General features: G+C 34.6%; 1 protein-coding gene across 11 annotated transcripts in view; it reads left to right on the top strand.

Annotated features, from left to right (window-relative positions):
• Nucleotides 1–20870, top strand: part of PXDNL (peroxidasin like) — a 429120-nt gene that overhangs the window by 333343 nt on the left and 74907 nt on the right. For all 11 annotated transcript variants that reach the window (XR_012020205.1, XR_012020206.1, XR_012020207.1 and 8 more), the window contains 2 exons: nt 10029–10141; nt 12717–12873. Coding sequence is in view for 8 of the 11 variants with exons in the window: in XM_072804658.1 (XP_072660759.1) it covers nt 10029–10141; nt 12717–12873 (270 nt within the window). In the remaining 3 variants the exon portion in view is untranslated. The remainder of the gene's footprint in view (nt 1–10028; nt 10142–12716; nt 12874–20870) is intronic.

Genomic DNA, 20870 nt, shown 5'->3' on the forward strand with positions numbered 1-20870 from the left:
ATCCTGGGTCTCCAGGATCACACCCTGGGCTGAAGGCAGTGCTCAACTGCTGAGCCACCCGGGCTGCCCACAGGAGGATTTTTGGAGCAAAATATAAAAACCACTATCTTGGGATCCCTGGGTGGCGCAGCGGTTTAGCGCCTGCCTTTGGCCCAGGGCGCGATCCTGGAGACCCGGGATCGAATCCCACATCGGGCTCCCGGTTCATGGAGCCTGCTTCTCCCTCTGCCTATGTCTCTGCCTCTCTCTCTCTCTTTCTGTGTGACTATCATAAATAAATAAAAATTAAAAAAAAAAAAAAACCACTATCTTATAAGAAAAGACTGATAAGTCATCTATGTTAAAATTTGTATCTTCCATTCACTTTTACAAAGAGACACAAAAGATATTTGCAACATTTGTAACTGACAAGTTTTTAAAAATTATTTGTAATATATGAAGAAATTCCTAGTTCAATAGCAAAAAAGGCAGATAAATTAGCAAATGGAGAGAGATAATGAGTACAGTTTAGAAAAAGTTGCATTTAGTATACTTGTTGGGATTGAAAGTAGATGTCTTTAAGGTGGTTGATTTATGAGCATGAAGCTAAATTGTATGGTCTATGATTATGAATTAGAACCAGGGGGGAAGTTTGAGTGAGAAGATGAGAGGGCCAAGGATGGGCATTCCTTGTAATGTAGAAGAAATAAAGGTGTGAATTGTACCATAACAAATGCCTAGTATGACACAGAAACTCAGAGGAGAAAGGAATCCCAACAGCTAAGAATTATCTCCAAGAGGAAAGAGTGATCAAATGGGTCAAAAGCTATGCAAAGGTACTTTTAATAAAGACATTTTTTTTCCAGATTCTGAATTTAAGGGCCTGAAGAATAATTTTCTTGCAATCAAGGGAAAGTAAGCTTCAGAGGAAAGGGGCTGGGGGGCAGATAGGCAGAGACTATTTTTTCCAAAAAATTTCTTTGGGAAGGCAAGCAGTAAGAAGATAACAGTGAAGAGGAGTCAGAGATATCGTCAAATAAGGGGAAGAGCCTATTTTTCTGAGGTATTTTCTGATGAGAAGGCAGAAAGAAGGAATAGAGTGAGTGATGGCTGTTTCAAGATCTCTCAGGTGGGAAGATGGGATGGGATTTGCAAAATCAATGATGCAATTTGCCTTAACGTTAAGAGGAGAGGCATTTCTTCACTTTTGATGACGAGAGAAGGTCAGTTAGGAATGGGTGTATAGAGAAGTACCTCTATGAAAGAAGAGTGTAGGAAATAAAAGGATTTATAGTCTAATGGCTTGTTTTGGCTTGTTTTTTTCCATGCATCTGTGGAATGGAAAATGCTGATGTTTTGTAGGAGAAGGTTGTGATGAGAGATGGATTTTTTATCGTAGATAGGATCTGAAAGGACAAAGGCAGTTTGTCTCTAATAAACCAGGACACATGATCATTCCAGATATTTTTGAAGGACAGGCATGAAGAACACAGTGCAGATGTGTTGTACAGAAAGACAATGGATAAAGGAGTTGAGAGTTTGGGAACGTAACTGGTAGAGATGATGAAACTTAGGATCTTGATTGAAAAGGGAAGAAAATGATACTAGACAGGGTTGATCAACAGGAATGAAGAGGAAAGTTCCTAGCAATCTAGATAGTGTCAAAATGATATGTTGGAGCAGGAGAGAGAGAGGGTTTTGCTGTAGGGTGTGGTATTAGATATTTTCAGAAAATTGTAAGTGATGGCATATATGTGGTAGTAATGAGTAGCTGTTGGGACAGGAGGTGAACATGGTTGGAGATACAGAATGTCAGATAATGGAGGCCACGATGCCAAGTGTTAGTTAGAGATCCCTTGGGTGAATCAGGAAGGTCACTGCCTTCTAGAGTCACTAGCCCTCCTGAGGTGTCCACTATTCATTGTCAGGAATCTATAAGCCATAGATTTACCAAACCCAAATATAATGTAAGATTGGATTATAACGAAATACAATTCTCACTTCAAGAACAGTATCTTTTGGGGCTCCTGGGTGGCTCTGTTGGTTGAGCATATGCCTTCAGCTCAGGATGATCTCAGGGTCCTGGGATGGAGCCCATGTTGAGGCTCCCTCTCCATCTGCCTGCCACAACCTCTGCTTGCATGCGCTATCTCTTTCTGTCAAATAAATAAATAAAATATTTTTTAAAAATTTTAAAATAACAGTATTTTTTAAAAATATTGTATGTGTTCTTGAGAGACACAGAGCGAGAGAGAGAGGCAGAGACACAGGCAGAGGAAGAAGCAGGCTCCATGCAGGGAGCTCGATGTGGGACTTGATCCCAGGTCTCCAGAATCACAGCCTGGGCCCGAGGTGGCGCTAAACCACTGAGCTACCTGGGCTGCCCAAGAACAGTATTTTTCATCTTCATAATAAATCTCTGATGTTACTGTATATTTTTATTTTAGTCATATAAAAAGCCATCAAGAAAGATATGATGAAAAGCCCTTATGACCACTACTCAAATGAAAAAATAAACATTACAAATATACTTAAAGATTGCTTGTTTTTTTCTGTTCTCAACTCCAATCTACTTGTCACTAACCTGAATTTGGTGTGTATTACTCCCTTGCATGTCCACATTGTTGATTTATTTTACCTTATTTTTATTTTTTTAAAATATTTTATTATTCATTCATGAGAGAAACAGAGAGAGAGAGATAGAGGCAGAGACATAAGCAGAGGTAGAAGCAGGCTCCATGCAGAGAGCCCAATGTGGGACTCCATCCCGGAACTCCGGGATCATGCCCTGAGCCCGAGGCAGATGCTCAACTGCTGAGCCACCCAGGCATCACTGTTGATTTATTTTAATTAAAGTTTTTATTTTGAGATAATTGTAGATTCACATTTAATTGTAGGAAATAACACAAAGAGATCCAGACTCATTGTCAAACTGCAGACACTCCTACTAAAACCCTGGCAACTACTGATCTGTTCTCTATTTCTTTAGTTCTATTGTCTCAACAATGTTATATAAGTAGAATCAAATAGTATGTAACCTTTTGGGACCTTTTATCATTCAGCATAATTATTTGGAGGTTCATCCAGATTTTATGTGTTAGCAATTGTTCTTTTGATTATCAAATCATTTAATAATTTATCAAATATTCTTTTTATTGCTGAGTGGTAGGCCATGATGTGAATAGACCGCAGTTTGCTGAATCATTCACTTATGCAAGGACATCTGGGTTTTAATATTTGGTTACTACTAGTAAAGCTCCTGTACAGACTTCTGTGTAAATTTTGATTTCTCTGGGATAAATGTCCAAGAGTGTAACTGACAGATTAAATGGTTAGTGTCATCTTTAAATTAAGGAAATTCCTATATTCTTCTTGATCGAATTCAGTTTATTATTTTTTTCCTTTGGTGGATTATACTTTCAATACATCAGTTGTACATAACACCCACTGCTCATTACACCAGATGCCCTCCTTGATGCCCATCACTCAGTTACCTCATCCCCCATGCCCTACCTCCAGCCACCCTCAGTTTATTTACTGTAATTAAGAGTCTCTTATTATGGTTTATCTCACTCTCTAATTTCATTTTGTTTTATTTTCATCCCTTTCCCAATGATCCTCTGTTTTGTTTCTTAAATTCCACATCTGAGTGAAATCATATGATAATTGTCTTTCTCTGATTGACTTATTTCACTTAGCATGATGCCCTCTAGTTCCATCCACATCATTGCAAATGGTAAGATTTCATTTTTTTGATGACTTAGTGGTATATAAATGCCTCATCTTCCATTGAATATTGTATACACATGCCACATCTTCTTTATCCATTCATCGGTAAATTTTCCATTGTATATGTATGCTATACCTTCTTTATCCATTCATACATCTATGAATATCTTGGCTTCCTCCACAGTTTGGCTATTGTCAATATTGCTACCTGTGTTCTCCTCTAGGGTTTTGATGGGTTCCTGTCTTGCAATTAGATCTTTTATCCATTTTGAGTATGTTTTTGTGTATGGTATAAGAAAGGGGTCCAGTTTCATTCTTCTGCCTGTGGCTGTCCAATTTGCCAACACCAATGTGAAGAGATTTTTTTTTCCATTGGATATTCTTTTTTGCTTTGTTGAAGATTAGTTGACCATAGATTTGAGGGTCCATTTTTGGGTTCTCTATTCTGTTCCATTGATCTATGTGTCTGTTTTTGTGCCAGTACCATACTGTCTTGAATATAGCTTTGTAATACAGCTTGAATCCGGAATTATGATGCCATCTGCACTGGTTTTCTTTTTCAAAATTCCTTTGGCTATTCAGGGTCCTGATTCCATACAAATTTTAGGATTATTTGTTCCAGCTCTGTGAAAAAAAATTGATGGTATTTTGATAGGGATTGCATTGAATGTATATTTTGATCTAGGTAGCATAGACATTTTAACAATATTTGTTCTTCTAATCTATAAGCATGGTACGTTTTTCCATTTCGTTGTGTCTTCCTCAATTTCTTTCATAAGTATTCTATAGTTTTCAGAATATAGATCCTTTGCCTCTTTGGTTAGGTTTATTCCTAGGTGTCTTATGGTTTCTGGTATAATTATAAATGGGATCGATTCCTTAATTTCTTTTTCTTTTGTCTCATTGTTAGTATAGTAATGCAACTGATTTCTGTGCACCAATTTTATATCCTGCCACTTTGCTGAATTCCTGTATGAGTTCTAGCAATTTTGGGGTAAAGTCTTTTGGTTTTCCACATCGAATATCAAGTCATCTGTGAAGAGTGAAATTTTGACTTCTTTGCTGATTTGGATGCCTTTTATTGTTTTGTTGTTGTTGTTGTTGTTGTCTGATTGCTGAGGTTAGGATGTCTAGTACTATATTGAATAGCAGTGGTGAGAGTGGGCCTTAGGCAGAAAGCCCTCATTTTTTCCTCATTGAAAGTGATATTCACAGTGGGTTTTTTGGTATATGGCTTTTATGATATTGAGATATGTTCCCTCTATCCTTACGCTGTGAAGAGTTTTCACCAAGAATAGATGCTGTACTTTGTCAAATACTGTTTCTGCATCTATTGAAAGGATCATATGGTTCTAATATGATACAGATCATAGTAATGTGCTGTATCACATTGATTTGCAGAAGTTGAACCACCCTTGTAGCCCAGGAATAAATCCCACTTCATTGTGTTGAATAATCCTTTAATGTACAGTTGGATCCTATTGGCCAGTATTTTGTGAGAATGTTTGCATGCATGTTCATCAGGAAAATTGGTCTATAATTCTCCTTTTTGGTGTTGTCTTTGTTGGTTTTGGAACCAAGGTAATACTGGCCTTATAAAAAGAGTTCTGAAGTTTTCCTTCCATTTCTATTTTTTGAAACAACTTCTTCTGAAGAATAGGTATTAATTCTTTAAATGTTTGGTAGAATTCCTCTCGGAAGCCATCAGCCCTGGACTGTTGTTTGTTGGGAGATTCAAAAATCTCCTGCTTCAATTTCCTTACTGGTTATGGGTCTATTCAGGTTTTCTATTTCTTCATGGTAATTTAAATGTCTCTAGGACTGCATCCATTTCTTCCAGATTGCCTAATTTGTTGGTATATAGTTGCTCATAATATGTTCTTATAATTGTTTGTATTTCCTTTGTGTTGGTCATGATCTTTCCTATTTCGTTATGATTTTATTTATTTGTGTCCTTTCTCTTTTCTTTTTGATAAGCCTGGCCAGAGGGCTTATTGATCTTATTAATTCCTTCAAAGAACCAGCTCCAAGTTTTGATCATTTGTTTTACTGTTCTTTTAGTTTCTATTTCATTGATTTCTGCCTTAATCCTATTAATTCTTTTCTCCTGCTGCATTTAAGCTTTATATGCTGTTCTTTCTCCAGCTCCTCTAGATGTAAGGTTAGGTTGTGTATTTAAGACTTTTCTTGTTTCTCGAGTAAGGCTTGTATTATTATATACTTCGTTCTTTGGACCACCTTTGCTGCATCCCAAGGATTTTAAATAGGTATGTTTCATTTTCATTGTTTCATTTGTTTCCATGAATTTTTAAAATTGTTCTTCAATCATTCTTTAGTAGGATGCTTTTTAACCTCCATGCATTTGTTCCTTCCAACTTGCGTCTTGTGATTGATTTCAAGTTTCAAAGCATTGTGATCTGAAAATATGCAAGGAATGATCTCAGTCTTTTGGTACTGGTTGAGACCTGATTTTTGATTCAGTATGTGATCTATTCTGGAGAATGTTCCATGTGCACTTGAGAAGAATGTGTATTCTGTTGCTTTAGGATGGAATACACTGAATATATCTGTGACATCTATCTGGTCCAGTGTGCATCAGCCTTCGTTTCCTTCTTGAAATTCTGCTTACATGATCTGTCCGTTGAAGTGAGGGACTTTAACAAAAGTCCCCTACTATTATTGTAATACTATTGTGTTTCTTTAATTTTGTTATTAATTGGTTTATGTAATTGGCTGCTCCCATGTTAGAAGCATAAATATTTATAATTGTTAGAACTTCTTGTTGGATAGACCTTTTGATTATGATATAGTGTCCTTCCTCATCTTTTAGAATGGTCTTTAGTTTTAAATCTAATGTGTCTGATACAAGGATTGCCACCTCAGCTTTCTTTTGATGCCCAGTAGCATAAAAATGGTTTTCCATCCCCCTCACTTTATTTTTTTTTTAAAGGTTTTATTTATTTATTCATGAGAGACCCAGAGACGGGGGGTGGGGGGCAGAGACACCGGCAGAGGGAGAAGCAGGCTCCACGTAGGGAGCCCAATGCAGGACTCCATCCCGGAACTCCAGGATCATGCCCTGGGCTGAAGGCAGGCACTAAACTGCTGAACCACTCAGGGATCCCCAATCCTTAAATCCAGAGGTGTCTTTGGGTCTATAATAACTCTTTTTTAGACAGCATATCAATTGGTCTTGCTTTTTTTATCCAATCTGATACCCTGTCTCTTGATAGTAATAGCCCATTTACATTTAGAGTAACTACTGAAAGATATGAATTTAGTGCCATTGTATTACCTGTAAAGTCCCTGTCTGTATATTGTCTCTGTTTCTTTCAGGTCTCCATTACTTTTGGCTCTCTCTTTCCCTTTAATTTTTCTTGCAGGGCTGGTTTAGTGATAACAAAGTCTTAGTTTCTATTTGTCCTGGATGCTCTTTATCTCTCCTTCTATTCTGAATGAGAACCTTGATGGATAAAGTATTCTTGTCTGTTTTTTGTTTTGTTTTGTTTTGTTTTTCTCATTTAGCACCCTGAATATATCATGCTAGTCCTTTCTGGCCTGCCAGGTCTGCTGCCAGCCTTATGTTTCCACCCGTGTAGTTAAAGGACTTCTTGTCCTGAGCTGCCTTCAGAATTTTCTCTTTGTCTCTGAGATTTGCAAGCTTTACTGTCATATGTTGAGGTGTTGATCTATTTTTATTGATTTTGAGGAGGGCCCTCTATGCCTCCTGGACTTGAAAGCCTGTTTCTTTCCCCATATTAGGGGGATTCTCAGCTATAATATCTCAGGTATATATACCTCTGCCCCTGCTCTCTTTTTTCTCCTTCTGGGAATCTGATTATTCTAATATTGTTTCACTTTATGGTATCATTTATCTCTTAAACTCTCCCCTTATGGTCCAGTAGTTGTTTATCTCTTTTTCTCAGTTTCTTTCTTCTCCACCATTTTGTTTTCTATATCACTAATTCTCTCTTCTGCCTCATTTATCCTAGCAGTTGGTGCCTCCATTTTTGGTTGCATCTCATTAATAACCTTTTTTATATCAACCTTATATAAATATAATTTTTGATTGTTAAGAAGTAATTAGATCCCAAAATTATAAAGAAAGAAAAGCCTATGTATATACAAAAATACAATTGAATACAATGAAAGGGAGCCAAAAGTGAAGAATGTAAAAATTAAAATTAAAAAAAAGTATTAAAAAAAGATTTGATAAAATAATTAGCTGGAAAGGAAAGAAAAAAAAATTAGAACTGGAACACTTAAGAATCATGAGAAAAAAACATAAATTTTATATACTATTTTCCCCTAGTGCTGGAGCGTTGCAGTTCTATATGATCAGAAAACTTGGTATTAGCCAGATGATCCTGCTGGTCTTCTGGAGGGGGGGGTGCTGTTGCACTGATTCTCAGATGTCTGTGCTGGGCATAGTTGCACCTCTTCTGCCATTGTGCCCAGCTCAGCATAAGTGGCTCTGGATTGCTCTATGAGGTTTTTATTCCCCAAAGGCTTTCAGCACTTCTTTGGGGGATGGAAATGAATAATGGTGGTACCCAATCTCCAGCCCTGGAGCCTTCAGTGAGCCTTCACAGAAGAGCAATCACTCCTGTCTCCCTCGTTTCCCTCCACACTCTGTGTTTACCCATCCTGTGCCCAAGCATTTTTATCTCAGGAAGGAGACCCCATTTCGAGTTCTCTAAACTTTGCAGAGTCCTGCAGCATGCAACCACAGTGCTCCTCCACGGAGGGAGAGGTCTCCCTGCGGTTCTGCTTCTTAATAGGCTCCTTGCTCAGAGAGTGGTCACCCAGCCATGCAGTGGTTGTGTGGTTTATGACAATACCAAGCTGAAAACTTATTCCTGAGCTTGGGTTTGCAGCTGGCTTCCCCATTCTGATGTTTGGGAGCCCTGCCACACTCAGGCACCCTTGTTCTTTCTGTGACCCTGGAGATCCTGAGACCATACTGTCCCATCCAAGGTTCTGCCCCACTTCACTACCTGAGCACCTTTGAGGCAGGGACTTCCCCCACCAGTGTAGACTTATAAACATTCCAATTTTGCACCCTGCTGCTTATATCACTGGCTCCCTTCCCCAAGGTTTATCTTTTGATATATCTCATCGGATTCATGTCTCCACACCTCCTACTTTGCAAAAAGTGGCTGCTTTTCTGCATGTAGAATTGCAGCAACTCTTTTCTTAGATATCTGGTTGAGTCTTCAGGTGTTCAGAATGATTTGATAGCTATCTAGCTGAATTCCAGAGACCAAACAGGACTAGGATTCCCTTTCCTCCACCATCTTCCCATCTATGTTCATTTTCAAGTTGTATAAACTATCTATTGCTATTTTTCTGAGAGATTTTATTTACTCATAAGTAAGTGTTAAGTTTAGTCAAACACGTTTGCACTAGTTGAAATTATGAGGACTTTTCTTCTTTAGTTGTTAGTATAGTAGATTCCTTTGATTGATTTTCAAATACTGAATCAGGCTTCTATCTGTGGAGTAAACTTTCTTTGGTCATGGCGTATAAACCTTTTTATATTGATGAATTCTATTTGCCAATACTTTATGTATGAATGATTTTTGTATCTATATTCATGAGAGGTACTGGTCTATAGGGTTTCCTTTTTTTTTTTTTTTCTTTTTGATTTTGGTACTATCTTTATCTGGTTTTGGTTTTAAGGTAAACCTCCTAAAAAGAGTCAGAAACATACCCTACTCTTTTAGTTTCTATAAGACATTATATATTGGATAGAATTCTTTAGTAAAAAGATTTTATTTCTTTCCTAAAAATTTATGTTTTGTATTGAAAAGATATTTTGAATTTAATTTCCCTAATAGTTTTAAGTTTATTTCAATGACCTATTTCATATTAGGTGAGTCATAATACTACGCTTTTTAAGGAAATAAAGTAAGATTGAATCTCTTTATTTTAGCCAGCAATAAACTTTTGATGTTACCATGTATCTTTATTTCAGACTTTGGAAAGATATTGAAAAAGATTAGTAAAAATCCTTATATATACTACTCAGCTGAAGAAATAAATATTATAAATATTTAAGGTTAAAGGTTAGGGTTAAAGTATTAAGATTAAAGGCTTTGTATATTTCTTTTCCTCTTTTATTTTCTGTTCTCATCTCTATCCTAATTATCAGTACCCTGCCTTTGGTATTTATTACACTCTCTGGTGTTCAAGTAATTGCTTTTTAAAACACTAGTGTGGCTAACCAGTATCATCTCCAGATTTATGCCATTTGGCTTAGATGTGGCTGGTTGACAAAAATGGTATCGACATGACATCATTTTGATTTGTTTCCACAGCTCTCCCAGTGCTTACTCAACTACCTCAGGATACAAGTGTAGAGGTTGGAAAGAATATAAACATTTCGTGTCATGCTGAAGGAGAACCACAGCCCATAATTACCTGGAACAAGGTAAGATCTCAACTAAAGGTACAGTAATATTAAAAACACTGACAAATGTACTGACACACTGAAAAGAAGTAGTGATTCTCACATTGATTTATTACTCTTGTAAACAAGTTTTTTTTCTGTTTCTTCTTTGTTCATTATTTTTAAGTGACTAGATCTGGATTTGGCTCAGGGCTTTGATAAAATTTATCCTTTCTCATTGCTTAGTGATGAAAGCTTCATAAGCATAATTAAATTCTTCTAAGGAAAAACTTATTTTGTCTTATATAAATTAAGAGTTTTAGTGGCTAACAAGAAATAATTTTGAATTAATAACTCAAAAGTAGATTAAAAGTAGGGCATTAGCTGAAACAAGAATTAAAAACTTGGTATTAAAAAAAAAAAAAAAACTTGGTATTAAAACAAAGTGACATGAAAAAAGTCCTGTAAGTTCAAAAGTTGAGTGACTTTAAAGAAATAAATCTTCTTATTTACATATTTTACTTCCTTTGGTCTTTAAGCTATATATTCTCTCAAAGTAATTACTTCTTTCATTTTAATTTTTTATCAAAAATGCAATGATTGATCTTAGATTCTGATATTCTTTTAATTTAAGTTAATTTATTTATTTATTTGAGAGAGAGAGAGCAAGAGAGGGGGGTGGCGCAGAAGGAGAGGGAGAAGTAGAGTCTCCATTGAGCAGGAGGCCCAGTGCAAGGTTCAATCCCCGGACCATAAGTTGAGCCAAAGGCAGATGCTTAACGGATTGAGCCACCCAGGAGCCCCTCAGATTCTGATGTTTTTAAAAAATAAATGAAATTGCATACATCAGAATGACAGTTTTTATGGAAAATTTTGACAAAAAGTAAAATTTGTGAAAATTTACAAAGTTATTTTACAAAAACACTTGGTTTATTTTTGTTGTTGCCATGTAGCAACAAGGCCTTAGTTTTGGTGGTTCATTTTTTTTTTGTGCCGTAGCAGAGCATCATATTCAGTTCTTTATAAAAAATAAATTTAGTGGTCTCAAAGTTGAAACCTTAGGCTCATGTACTCTTAAATAGTCTGACTAGTTTTTGTAATTTCTTTCAAGTGTAATATTATATAATTCAAATATTTTATACTAAAAATAAGAAGTGTGAAAAGTACACATTTTGGTCAGTCTCTAGGCCTTATTTGACATTATATTAAATAATGTATCATATAATCGTATAAGAAAAATAGCTCAGTCTAATTTCTAAAAGGTAGCTTTTAGTCCCAAATGAATTGATTGAGGGATGACTATATGCCAGACATTTTGTATACAGTACCATTTTTTTATTTTTTAATTTATTTATGATAGTCACACAGAGAGTGCAGTACCATTTTTAATCTTTATAATAATCTTCTATTCACAAGGTGAAAATGGATGTGAGTTAGGCTACTCCCAAAATAAACAGATAGGAATTTATTGCAAAACTATCTGATAGCTTGGAGACTCTAAGCAGAAACTATAGAACTATAGGTTTAGCCTGAGAGTTCTGGCAGTACATAGGAGAGCAGATAGGGAGTTTATCTGCAAAGAAGATGTAATGATGGTCCAGCAAGAGGAAGTGAAAAGAGGTACTCCTAAAGGAAAGACTCCATGGGCCTTACTGCCTGTGCACCAGATCACTTATCGCTTCTTTATGTTTCGTATTTTTCCATTTGCTCTCCACTTGGTAGGTTCTGTTACTTGCTCTCATCTCCTACCCTGAGTTACTAGCCACCTATTACCTTAGACTTATTTTCCAGAAGTGGTCAAAGGCTACTGTGAGAATCTGAAGACCTATAAAGCATTTTTTCACTCTGAACCTTTCTGGTTACATTCTGGCCTACTAGTCATCACGGGGGTATGAGTTCTTTTGAAACAGCAGTTCCCATCCTCGGTTTCCTATGAGCCTCTTGGGGAGGGGTAAGCGAGAAGCCTCTCTACCCCTACTCCACTCTAATGCACTCTTAGAAATCCAATTTCATTTTCTTTTTAAGAATTAACAGCATAATAGTGAAGAACATAAATCCATACTAATTATAACTGAATACATTTTAATAATATTTCATATGAAATGTGGTCATTTTATCTTCTTAAGGTATAATTTAATTGAGAAACACTGATATATAAAGCTTTGCAGTACATATAAAAAAGAAATAGAAAGCAAAAATATTAAAATATTTTGATGCTTTAGGTGGTAGATTTATGAAAATTTTCCTTCCTTTCAAATTTTATTTTTATTGTTGTCAGAATTCTTTTCTGGAAGTAAGAAAAATATGAATAAACTATATAGTCATCCATTGGAAAGATGATTTTAAAATGATCATAATATTAAATACATAATTGAATTTTGAGTATCATATTTATTATAATTACAAAGAAAGATAAACCATACTTCCTGGAAAGCACTTTCTCTCTCACTCTCTTTTCTTCTCTTCATTAGATTCATAAAATACCTCATCTAATGCTTGATATGTAGATGCTCAGTAGATATTTGTTGAACAAATGAAGCTATATCCAACAAAATGTAAGATGTCATTTTTTTAGGGAATCACATTTTCTTCCAGTAATAATCCTTTCACTCCCTAGGCAGGTGTTCAGATTACTGAAAGTGGTAAATTCCATGTCAGTGGGGAAGGCATGCTAACCATCTATGATGCAGGGCAAGCTGACCAAGGAAGATATGAATGTGTGGCTCAGAATTCTTTTGGCCTTGTTGTAGCCAACATGTTTCTCACAGTTGTAGGTAAGTATGGCTCCTCATGCAATTCAAATAAATGTCTTTGACAGAGTCTACTTCCAATCCTGATTCACCTCACCCAAGTTCCCCTGTATGTTTTTTTCTGTTTTAACATGTTGATACTAAATCAAAGTTATTTTAATTGTTTAAATCAAAGCTCTTAAGTGTAAGCTACGTTACAGGGTATCAAACACCAAAACTAACAATGCCAAAAGCAAACATACATAGGAAGGATTTGCAAATGTATATCACATTTTCTTAGGAATTGAAAATTATAGAATGTAAGATACATTCATATCTAAATATAAGTGAAGTCAGAGATTTAAAGACAAATGGAATTTAACATGTAGGAGTTACTCTGACCTGGTATATTTAGTTCTATAGTAAAATTAAAAACCAATCAATTGGTCAAACTTCTAGGTAAAATTTGCCACTATAAGAGCAAATACCTCAATATTTGAAGCATTTATAATTGGTCAACATACTTTCCATTGTTTTATGTTTTGTCATCTGGTTGTTTAGCTGTAACCTTCTGCCAGTTTATAAATAGTGACTGCTTAAAAAATTGTCATAGTTTTACAAAAAACAAAATCCCTTTTTTTTCCTTCAATCAATCAGTTTGTATTGGAATCGAGAGAGTCTATTTGTAGGCAGACTTGAGTGAAAACCTCAGCTGTGGGTATGGGAATGGGGACTGGCCATGATGATGGACTGGCATGTTCTCCACATGGGGAAAGCATTCAAGAAAAGTACAGCATGCAGGGACATGTGAATTGACATCAGGGTTGCTTTTTTTGTGGATGGGTTTAGGAGCTTCTGCCTTATTGACAATCAGCAGTTGAAATAAATGAGTTCAGCTACAAGCATATGGAGTACTATTTTGGGCTTTGCCTGCTTTTTGGTTTCCTTAGAAATGGGCAGATTTCATAAATAGGGTTTTACAGATTAATTTTTTTCCCTTTTAGTTTTTCTAGCTCTTATGGGTCTCTAAAAATATTGGGTAACTCTTCTCATTATAAATACAGGCCTGGATAAAAAATAGATTTATTTAATTAAATCATCCTTAAAGATGTCACTATCACCCTATCATATAATACAATAGTTTCATAGTCTTACACTTGCAAATTTTCTCCAGAAATCAAATTTCCAACTATCCATTCGTTTGGGTATTCTATACAAAGTATATATTTTCCTTAATGGTGCACCAATCTTTACATATTTATTATACTGTATGGTAAAAAAGTATTCTCTGTAGAATATTACTCTTAAAATTATAACAATGTAGCTAGTAACCAGTGAATATTTATTCCATGAGGGTCAAAAATTATCATATAGAATTTCTTAAAGTTACATAGTCTTAGCCTTATTTGCCATTTACTATGAGTTCATGTTTTTCTTGATTTAAAATCCATGATAGTTGTGTTTCTTTTTCTGCTGCTTAATTATTAATGAGATCTATGAAAAAATATTCTTAAGCATTTTGCAAAAAACTTATTATAAAATTTAAATTACTATCTTTTATGTACTAGAGATGCTAGAAATCTTTAGCACTAAACAAACACACACACAAAAACATAATTCTCTCTCTGCCTCTTATTCTCTCCCTGTCTCTGTTTTGCTCAGCCACATGCACACAAACACTAGTCATGGTGGTCAACATTTTAGAACCTCCAGCATAAGAATTTCATTGTGGTAGACTGAAATTTAACTAATCATTTTATATATACACATTAAAAGTAAAACATTTAGATCAAAGCGTATTAGTCACTCTATTTACTAGATTTTAAAACAGTGATAAGTAGCATTTACCAATATTCTGCTCTATTGTATAGAAAGCAGAAAGTCAGGCTATAGGGATAAAATAGTACAAAAAATAAGTTATTCAGTCAAGAAAACAAATATGTTTTTTGCTCTTGACACCTTTTTTTATATCAATATAAGGGTAAGTTAATTTATATTTGTATCTCGTACCAAGTAAATTCTATGATGTTAGAAATATTTTTATAGAGAGAAGAAAGTATGAAGATATAAATTTTAAAGTTTTGAATAAATTTAAGATTTAAGTGTGTGTGTGTGTTCTACAAATTAGTTGAATAGGAGGAAATGTGTCAATATAAAATATCACTTATGGGACATTTTATGACTTTGACCCTTTCATTCACCAGTTATCCCTAATTAAAAGGAAAAGACCATGCATTATAGGAAGACTTTCCAAACTTAATGCCCCAATTAAGCAGTTATGGAATGTTGTAACTCCACACATTGTGTAAGAAGTGATGAAAAGAGGATCATGCCTTTTGAGTTTCTATTCTGTATTGGGAATACAACCATAGAAAGTAATCTAAAATAATAAAAATACACAATAACAATTTAAGCAAAATCTGGGCATTATATATATATAAACCATGCATTTGAATGAGTGTTGTTGAAAGTAAGGCATTTATAATAGCAAAAGAAAAAAAGGAGTCCCTAAAGTTATGATTTTTTAAGGAGCTTTTTTCATAGATGTAATAAATTTTTAATAGTCTTAATACATTTTTAAAAACTTATAAGGATGATAATAGTATTTACTGGGAGCCTATGCTTTGGTTTAGGATGTCCTCAGAGTATTTCGTATTGGCAAATATTACTTATATCTGCATACTTCTTTCTCTGCATGATAGTTTGCATATGAAAGCTACACCTATTACTTTACACCAAATAAAACCTCACAATTTTTGTTCAAAACATAATTTACTTTAATACTGCCTACATGTATTGATGTGCTCTTAAGTGCTATGAAGTTCATAATTCACAGCATATCCTTATGACTCATTTCTTGCTTGTGAAAATGATTCAGTCTAACGACATAAAACATTTTTATTGAATATTAACAGTGTGAGATAGTGGGGAAATCCCTGGGTTAAGTCATTAAACCTACCTTTATTGATCTCAGCAACTTTGGATACCTTTCTCATAATTGGAATTAATTTTCTCATTTCTTAAAAATGTGGGACTGGACACTCTCAAGAGTCTTTGGCATAAAAATTCTTTTTCTACCATAGAATTCAAATGTGCAGCAGTAGTGAGGAAGTACTTTAGAGCATGTTGACATGTCTACTACTGAGATGTTGAAATAATATGTGGACCAGGCTAAAAGTGAAATAGTGACACAGCATTGATTAAATGAAAATTTTGGAGCACAAATATTATGTATATACTATTTGTAATGATAAAGAAATAAATCTAAACAATATTTTCTTCTCTGAAATTCTGAGTTGAGTATTGTGTGTTGAACATTTCATTTTGAATGAATCACAGGCCTTGCAATTCCACATGTTGAAAACTGATCTTGAATGTATTCTAAATTGAACTCTTCATTTTCACCTCAGACCTTGTACTCTCCTGGCAGTCCTTTAATACGATCCATATTCTAAAAGGAGGAAACCAGAATCTCTTCTGATTTTTTCTGTTCCCTTCTCCTTCTTTACTCTAAATGCATGTCTCACCAGTTTTTTCTTCAAATATTACTTCTTTTACATTTCTCCATATTATATCTTTTTTCATAGTTCATTCTTTGGTCATTTAGACTTTTGCAATCGCTTTTCTAAATGACATTTCCACTTAGAATACTCTCTACTTTGACTATGTACACAACCCAGTAAGTTATAAATGAGAATTAAAAGATTGCATTAGTTGACTTTAAATTAGACCTTTCTTTCCTATTATGTTAGGTAAATAACCTGTATTATTCTGATAATAATACTACTAGTAAAATAAGTTAATATTTATAGGCCATTTACCATGTGTTCCAAGTGCTATTTATCAATTAATTTATTTAATTCCTTTGGGAACTAGTTATTTTTGGCAATTCTGAAAGAATAACTCACTGATTTTTTGACATTCTAATCCAGATATTTGTCATTGTCTAGATAAAACATCTGTTTCAAAACCACTGCAGTTGGACAATGAGTGAACTATGAAGTATCAGAAAATTTTAATTACATTTACTCAGCTATATCAATGAAATGAAATTGATATTAAATCATTTTCAATTGCTATTTAGTATATTTATTTACTGTGATTATGATATAATTTACATAATAATAGATACACAACAATTGTTTACCTCAACAATCTTGAATAATATAATAAATGGTGAAATATCTCTATAAACAACAGCATATACCTAACATATGTGTACGTATATTCATAATACTTTTAACCATATTGAACACATTCCCCTCCATTTACACATAAAATCTATACTGAACACATATGTCTATCTGGAGATAAGCCACATGTTTCAAAAAAAAAATAGCATTAAGTTTCAAGAACAGATTTGTAGTATAGTAGTGTTTGGATAGTCAAGAAATTTTAAGGAAAGCAAATAATCAAAATAAAAGACATATCTCAAGTATAAAAAACAAAGGAAAAACCAAAAGGAGCCGCAAGATGATGAACCCATTCATATGCCTAATGACACAAAATGATGAGTAAGGCAGAGTTGATGCCATTCAAAGAAAATTATCTCACAAAGGCAGTCGTTAATACCCATTTGTATGTTGTGGGAGTGTACCGTTTCCTAGGACAGCCTTTTCCAGTGTCAGTGGTTGCTTGTTCTCTTTAGGGGAAGATTTCATGTGGTAAGGCCTGTTTAGTTATGATGGTTACATTATCTGGTTCTTTTCTACAGGAGGGAGGGTGAGATTAAGAATATTGAGTTGTGAAAGAAACTTGTTTTTTTTTTTAAAGATTTATTTATTTATTCATGTGAGACAGAGAGAGAGAGAGACAGACAGGAGAGACACAGGCAGAGGGAGAAGCAGGCTCCCCATAGGGAGCCTGCAGTGGAATCGATCCAGGATCCTGGGATCACGTCCTGAGCCAAAGGCAAATGTTCAACTACTGAGCCATCCAGGTGTTCCAAGAGACTTGGTTTTTATTGAGGTCTAGATATTTTGTGGTGAGATTGATGGTAGGGGTTCAGGTGTCCTGCCTCAATGTCCCTCCTCAAGGCCTTGCTTCTCGCACCCCATCTTCCCCATGTCAGCCATGCGATGACAGGGTGAGCACACAGCAGCTGGTGGACCATTATACCTAAGCTCCCCCTTCCTGAAAGGACTCAAATTTATCTTTCGACTTTATGTTCCTTGGAGGTGTAGAGTCTCAGAGATACATGGACAGAACTGAAAGGAGATGCTCATCATACAACTCTAAAAATGCTTAATTTTGTAACCCTACTGAGGATTTTTCTCCTTTTTTAACCCCAAGACTTAACAAAAGAAGATGATCTAGTTCTTCCTTCCCCTCTGCAAAATTTTGCACTAAAAGATGGAATATATACTCAATGTTCCTATCATTCTATCCCTACAACATTTCTTGAGGTAGTTTTTAAGACAAATAAAATATTAACAGTGTTGTTTGATTCTAATGTGCCCCAATAAACTGAATTCATTTTGCATAACACAGTGCTCTTCTGGAAACATTTATGGAAATCTTTTTTGCAATTTGTACCACACCAAAGAAAACAGTACTGAGACTAAATGAATAATAAAAAGGTTAGTTTTATTTTATCATAAAACCATGAGACCTTAAAAAATTCATAATTTAAATGACATAAGTGAGAAAGAGTTATTGTTACCACAAATATTTTCTGTGTGAACATGCTACATATTTAATGTACTTTTAATAATCTGTGAACAAACAGCTTTTATATGCTTTCTATTTGTGCACATCAGAATTTAATTATTTTAGACAATGTTTACATATTGTGTTACTTTTCTTGTTATTTTCCTCTCCATCTCACATCTCCACACTTGTTGGTCTCTTATTAATAAAGTAAAAGGAGGTCGAGTTGAAGAAATGACAGGACAACACAGTCGCAATGGATAATTAGTGAGGATATGGATTACTTAGGGGTTTAGAACATAATAGTCACTGAAAGGCATCTTATATTTACATTGTGACATGTCATTTTCAAAGAACTTTGCATGCCTGTTTTATTTAATAATCATATTTGGCCCAACTATATGTTTTGTTAAACTATATGTTGAACAAGTCTTAACTATTTCCATTTTATGAATGAGTCAAAAGATGAAGAATAGGTGTTTAAAACTCCTTATGCTTGTAAATTCTATACAACCATAATAGCTAAAACTATTTTATAAACCGAATAAAAGCAAAATTATCAAACATATAAAATCAGATTAACATGTTAATTGATACTTTTCCAAAATTTAAATATTCCTTCCAAGTTCTGTCTGCCACAATGAATAGCCTTTTGAGTTTTGGCTAGCATTGTCTGCTGTGTGATAACTCAGTCCTACACACAACCTTTGACAGACCTTTGATTGCATATTATGCACACAGGTACAAGGATCCAATGGCAGTAATTGTCATAATAAGAACACATCATTGATGGCACTCTCTACACTTGAAGTTCACAAGTGAAGGACTGAAAGGAGAACAATAGAGAAAAGGCTAACATCTTGTGAGCCTACAGGCTGGCACAGATTGATTGATTGATTTGATTGATCTTGGTTTCTTTATTTCCAAGTAAAAGTAACAAATTCAGTAGGCTCTTTCTTACTGACTTACCTTTGAATTATTGCAAAGTATATCATGTCCGGTGTACTGAGAATATTAGGATTTCTCATAATCATGGCAATTATACTGATTGATTGCTTAACTGATCGATTAATTAATCCATCTCCTTATAAGCCAATACCCCACTCCCATCATGCTATGTTATGTAACAACTATAATGCATTTATTATATATTTAATTAAATCATTCTATGGTAATCTCTTTCAACTTTCTGATTTTTACATTAGGCACTCTTTTTTAGCATCCATGCATGTGTCCATCCGGCTGATTCTAACGTTGCATTTTATTTCATACCGTACATCCACCACATTTTTCTTACCCACACTTCCATTGCTGACAGTTTTCCCTAATTCCTTCCAAAGTTGCATTGAACATTCTCGTTTATACTCCTTATGGATTTGCATAAGAATTTCTCTAGATATTTATACGGGAATGAGATTGCTAAGTGGTGGTGGTGGGTGCACATATGTCATTTTACTAAGTAAAAACAAAATCAAAAATATTTAATCCTGGGCAGCCCGGGTGGCTCAGCGGTTTGGTGCTGCCTTCGGTCCAGGGCCTGATCCTGGAGACCGGGATTGAGTCCCACATCGGGCTCCCTGCGTGAAGCCTGCTTCTCCCTCTGCCTGTGTCTCTGCCTCTCTCTCTCTCTCTCTCTCTCTCTGTGTGTCTCTCATGAATAAATAAAAAAAAAAAATATATATATATATATATATATATATATATATATATATATATATATATATAAAATCCCTAAACAAAATCTTGGAAATAGGAGCATCAATTCTACGTTCTCACCAGCTTACTGGTGTACACTCACCCCTGCCAAAACTTGACAGTAATCGGCTTTTTTATTTTTGCCAGAATAAGCACAAAATGGTACTTCATTGATATCTTAAATTTTATTTCTAGGTTTTAAGTGGTTTTCAACATCTGTCATATACTTAGTAACTTAATAACTTTCCTCTTTTATAACTTGCCTATATGCATTTTTTCTTAATGCATTCAAGAATCTCTTGAATAAAATAGAATATTAACTTTGTATCAGTTTAGAAATTATAGATATTTTACCTATTATGTTATTTGTCTAGGACTTTTTTACTTTTTTATTTATGTCTTTCCTTGAATGGAAATTGTTAATTTTCATATAATCAAATTAATCACTTTGTCTTTGTTTTCTCTCAATTATCTTTCGCTAATGTATAGTTAATCCAGTGTGATTTTTGAACTGTGAGAGGTAAAACTGACCTTCTGGAGCTTTAATATTGTGGTCATGATAAAGACTGAATTGAATTGACAATTCATAACTACTCCAACTCATAACTACTCCAACTCATAACTACTGCCCATAATCTAGTTTATAAAGAATGTCTTTCACAGAAACCTTGATTTACTGGCTTTCTAATAATATGTAA

Source organism: Canis lupus, chromosome 28 (assembly GCF_048164855.1).
Source record: "Canis lupus baileyi chromosome 28, mCanLup2.hap1, whole genome shotgun sequence".
Taxonomy (NCBI): domain Eukaryota; kingdom Metazoa; phylum Chordata; class Mammalia; order Carnivora; family Canidae; genus Canis; species Canis lupus.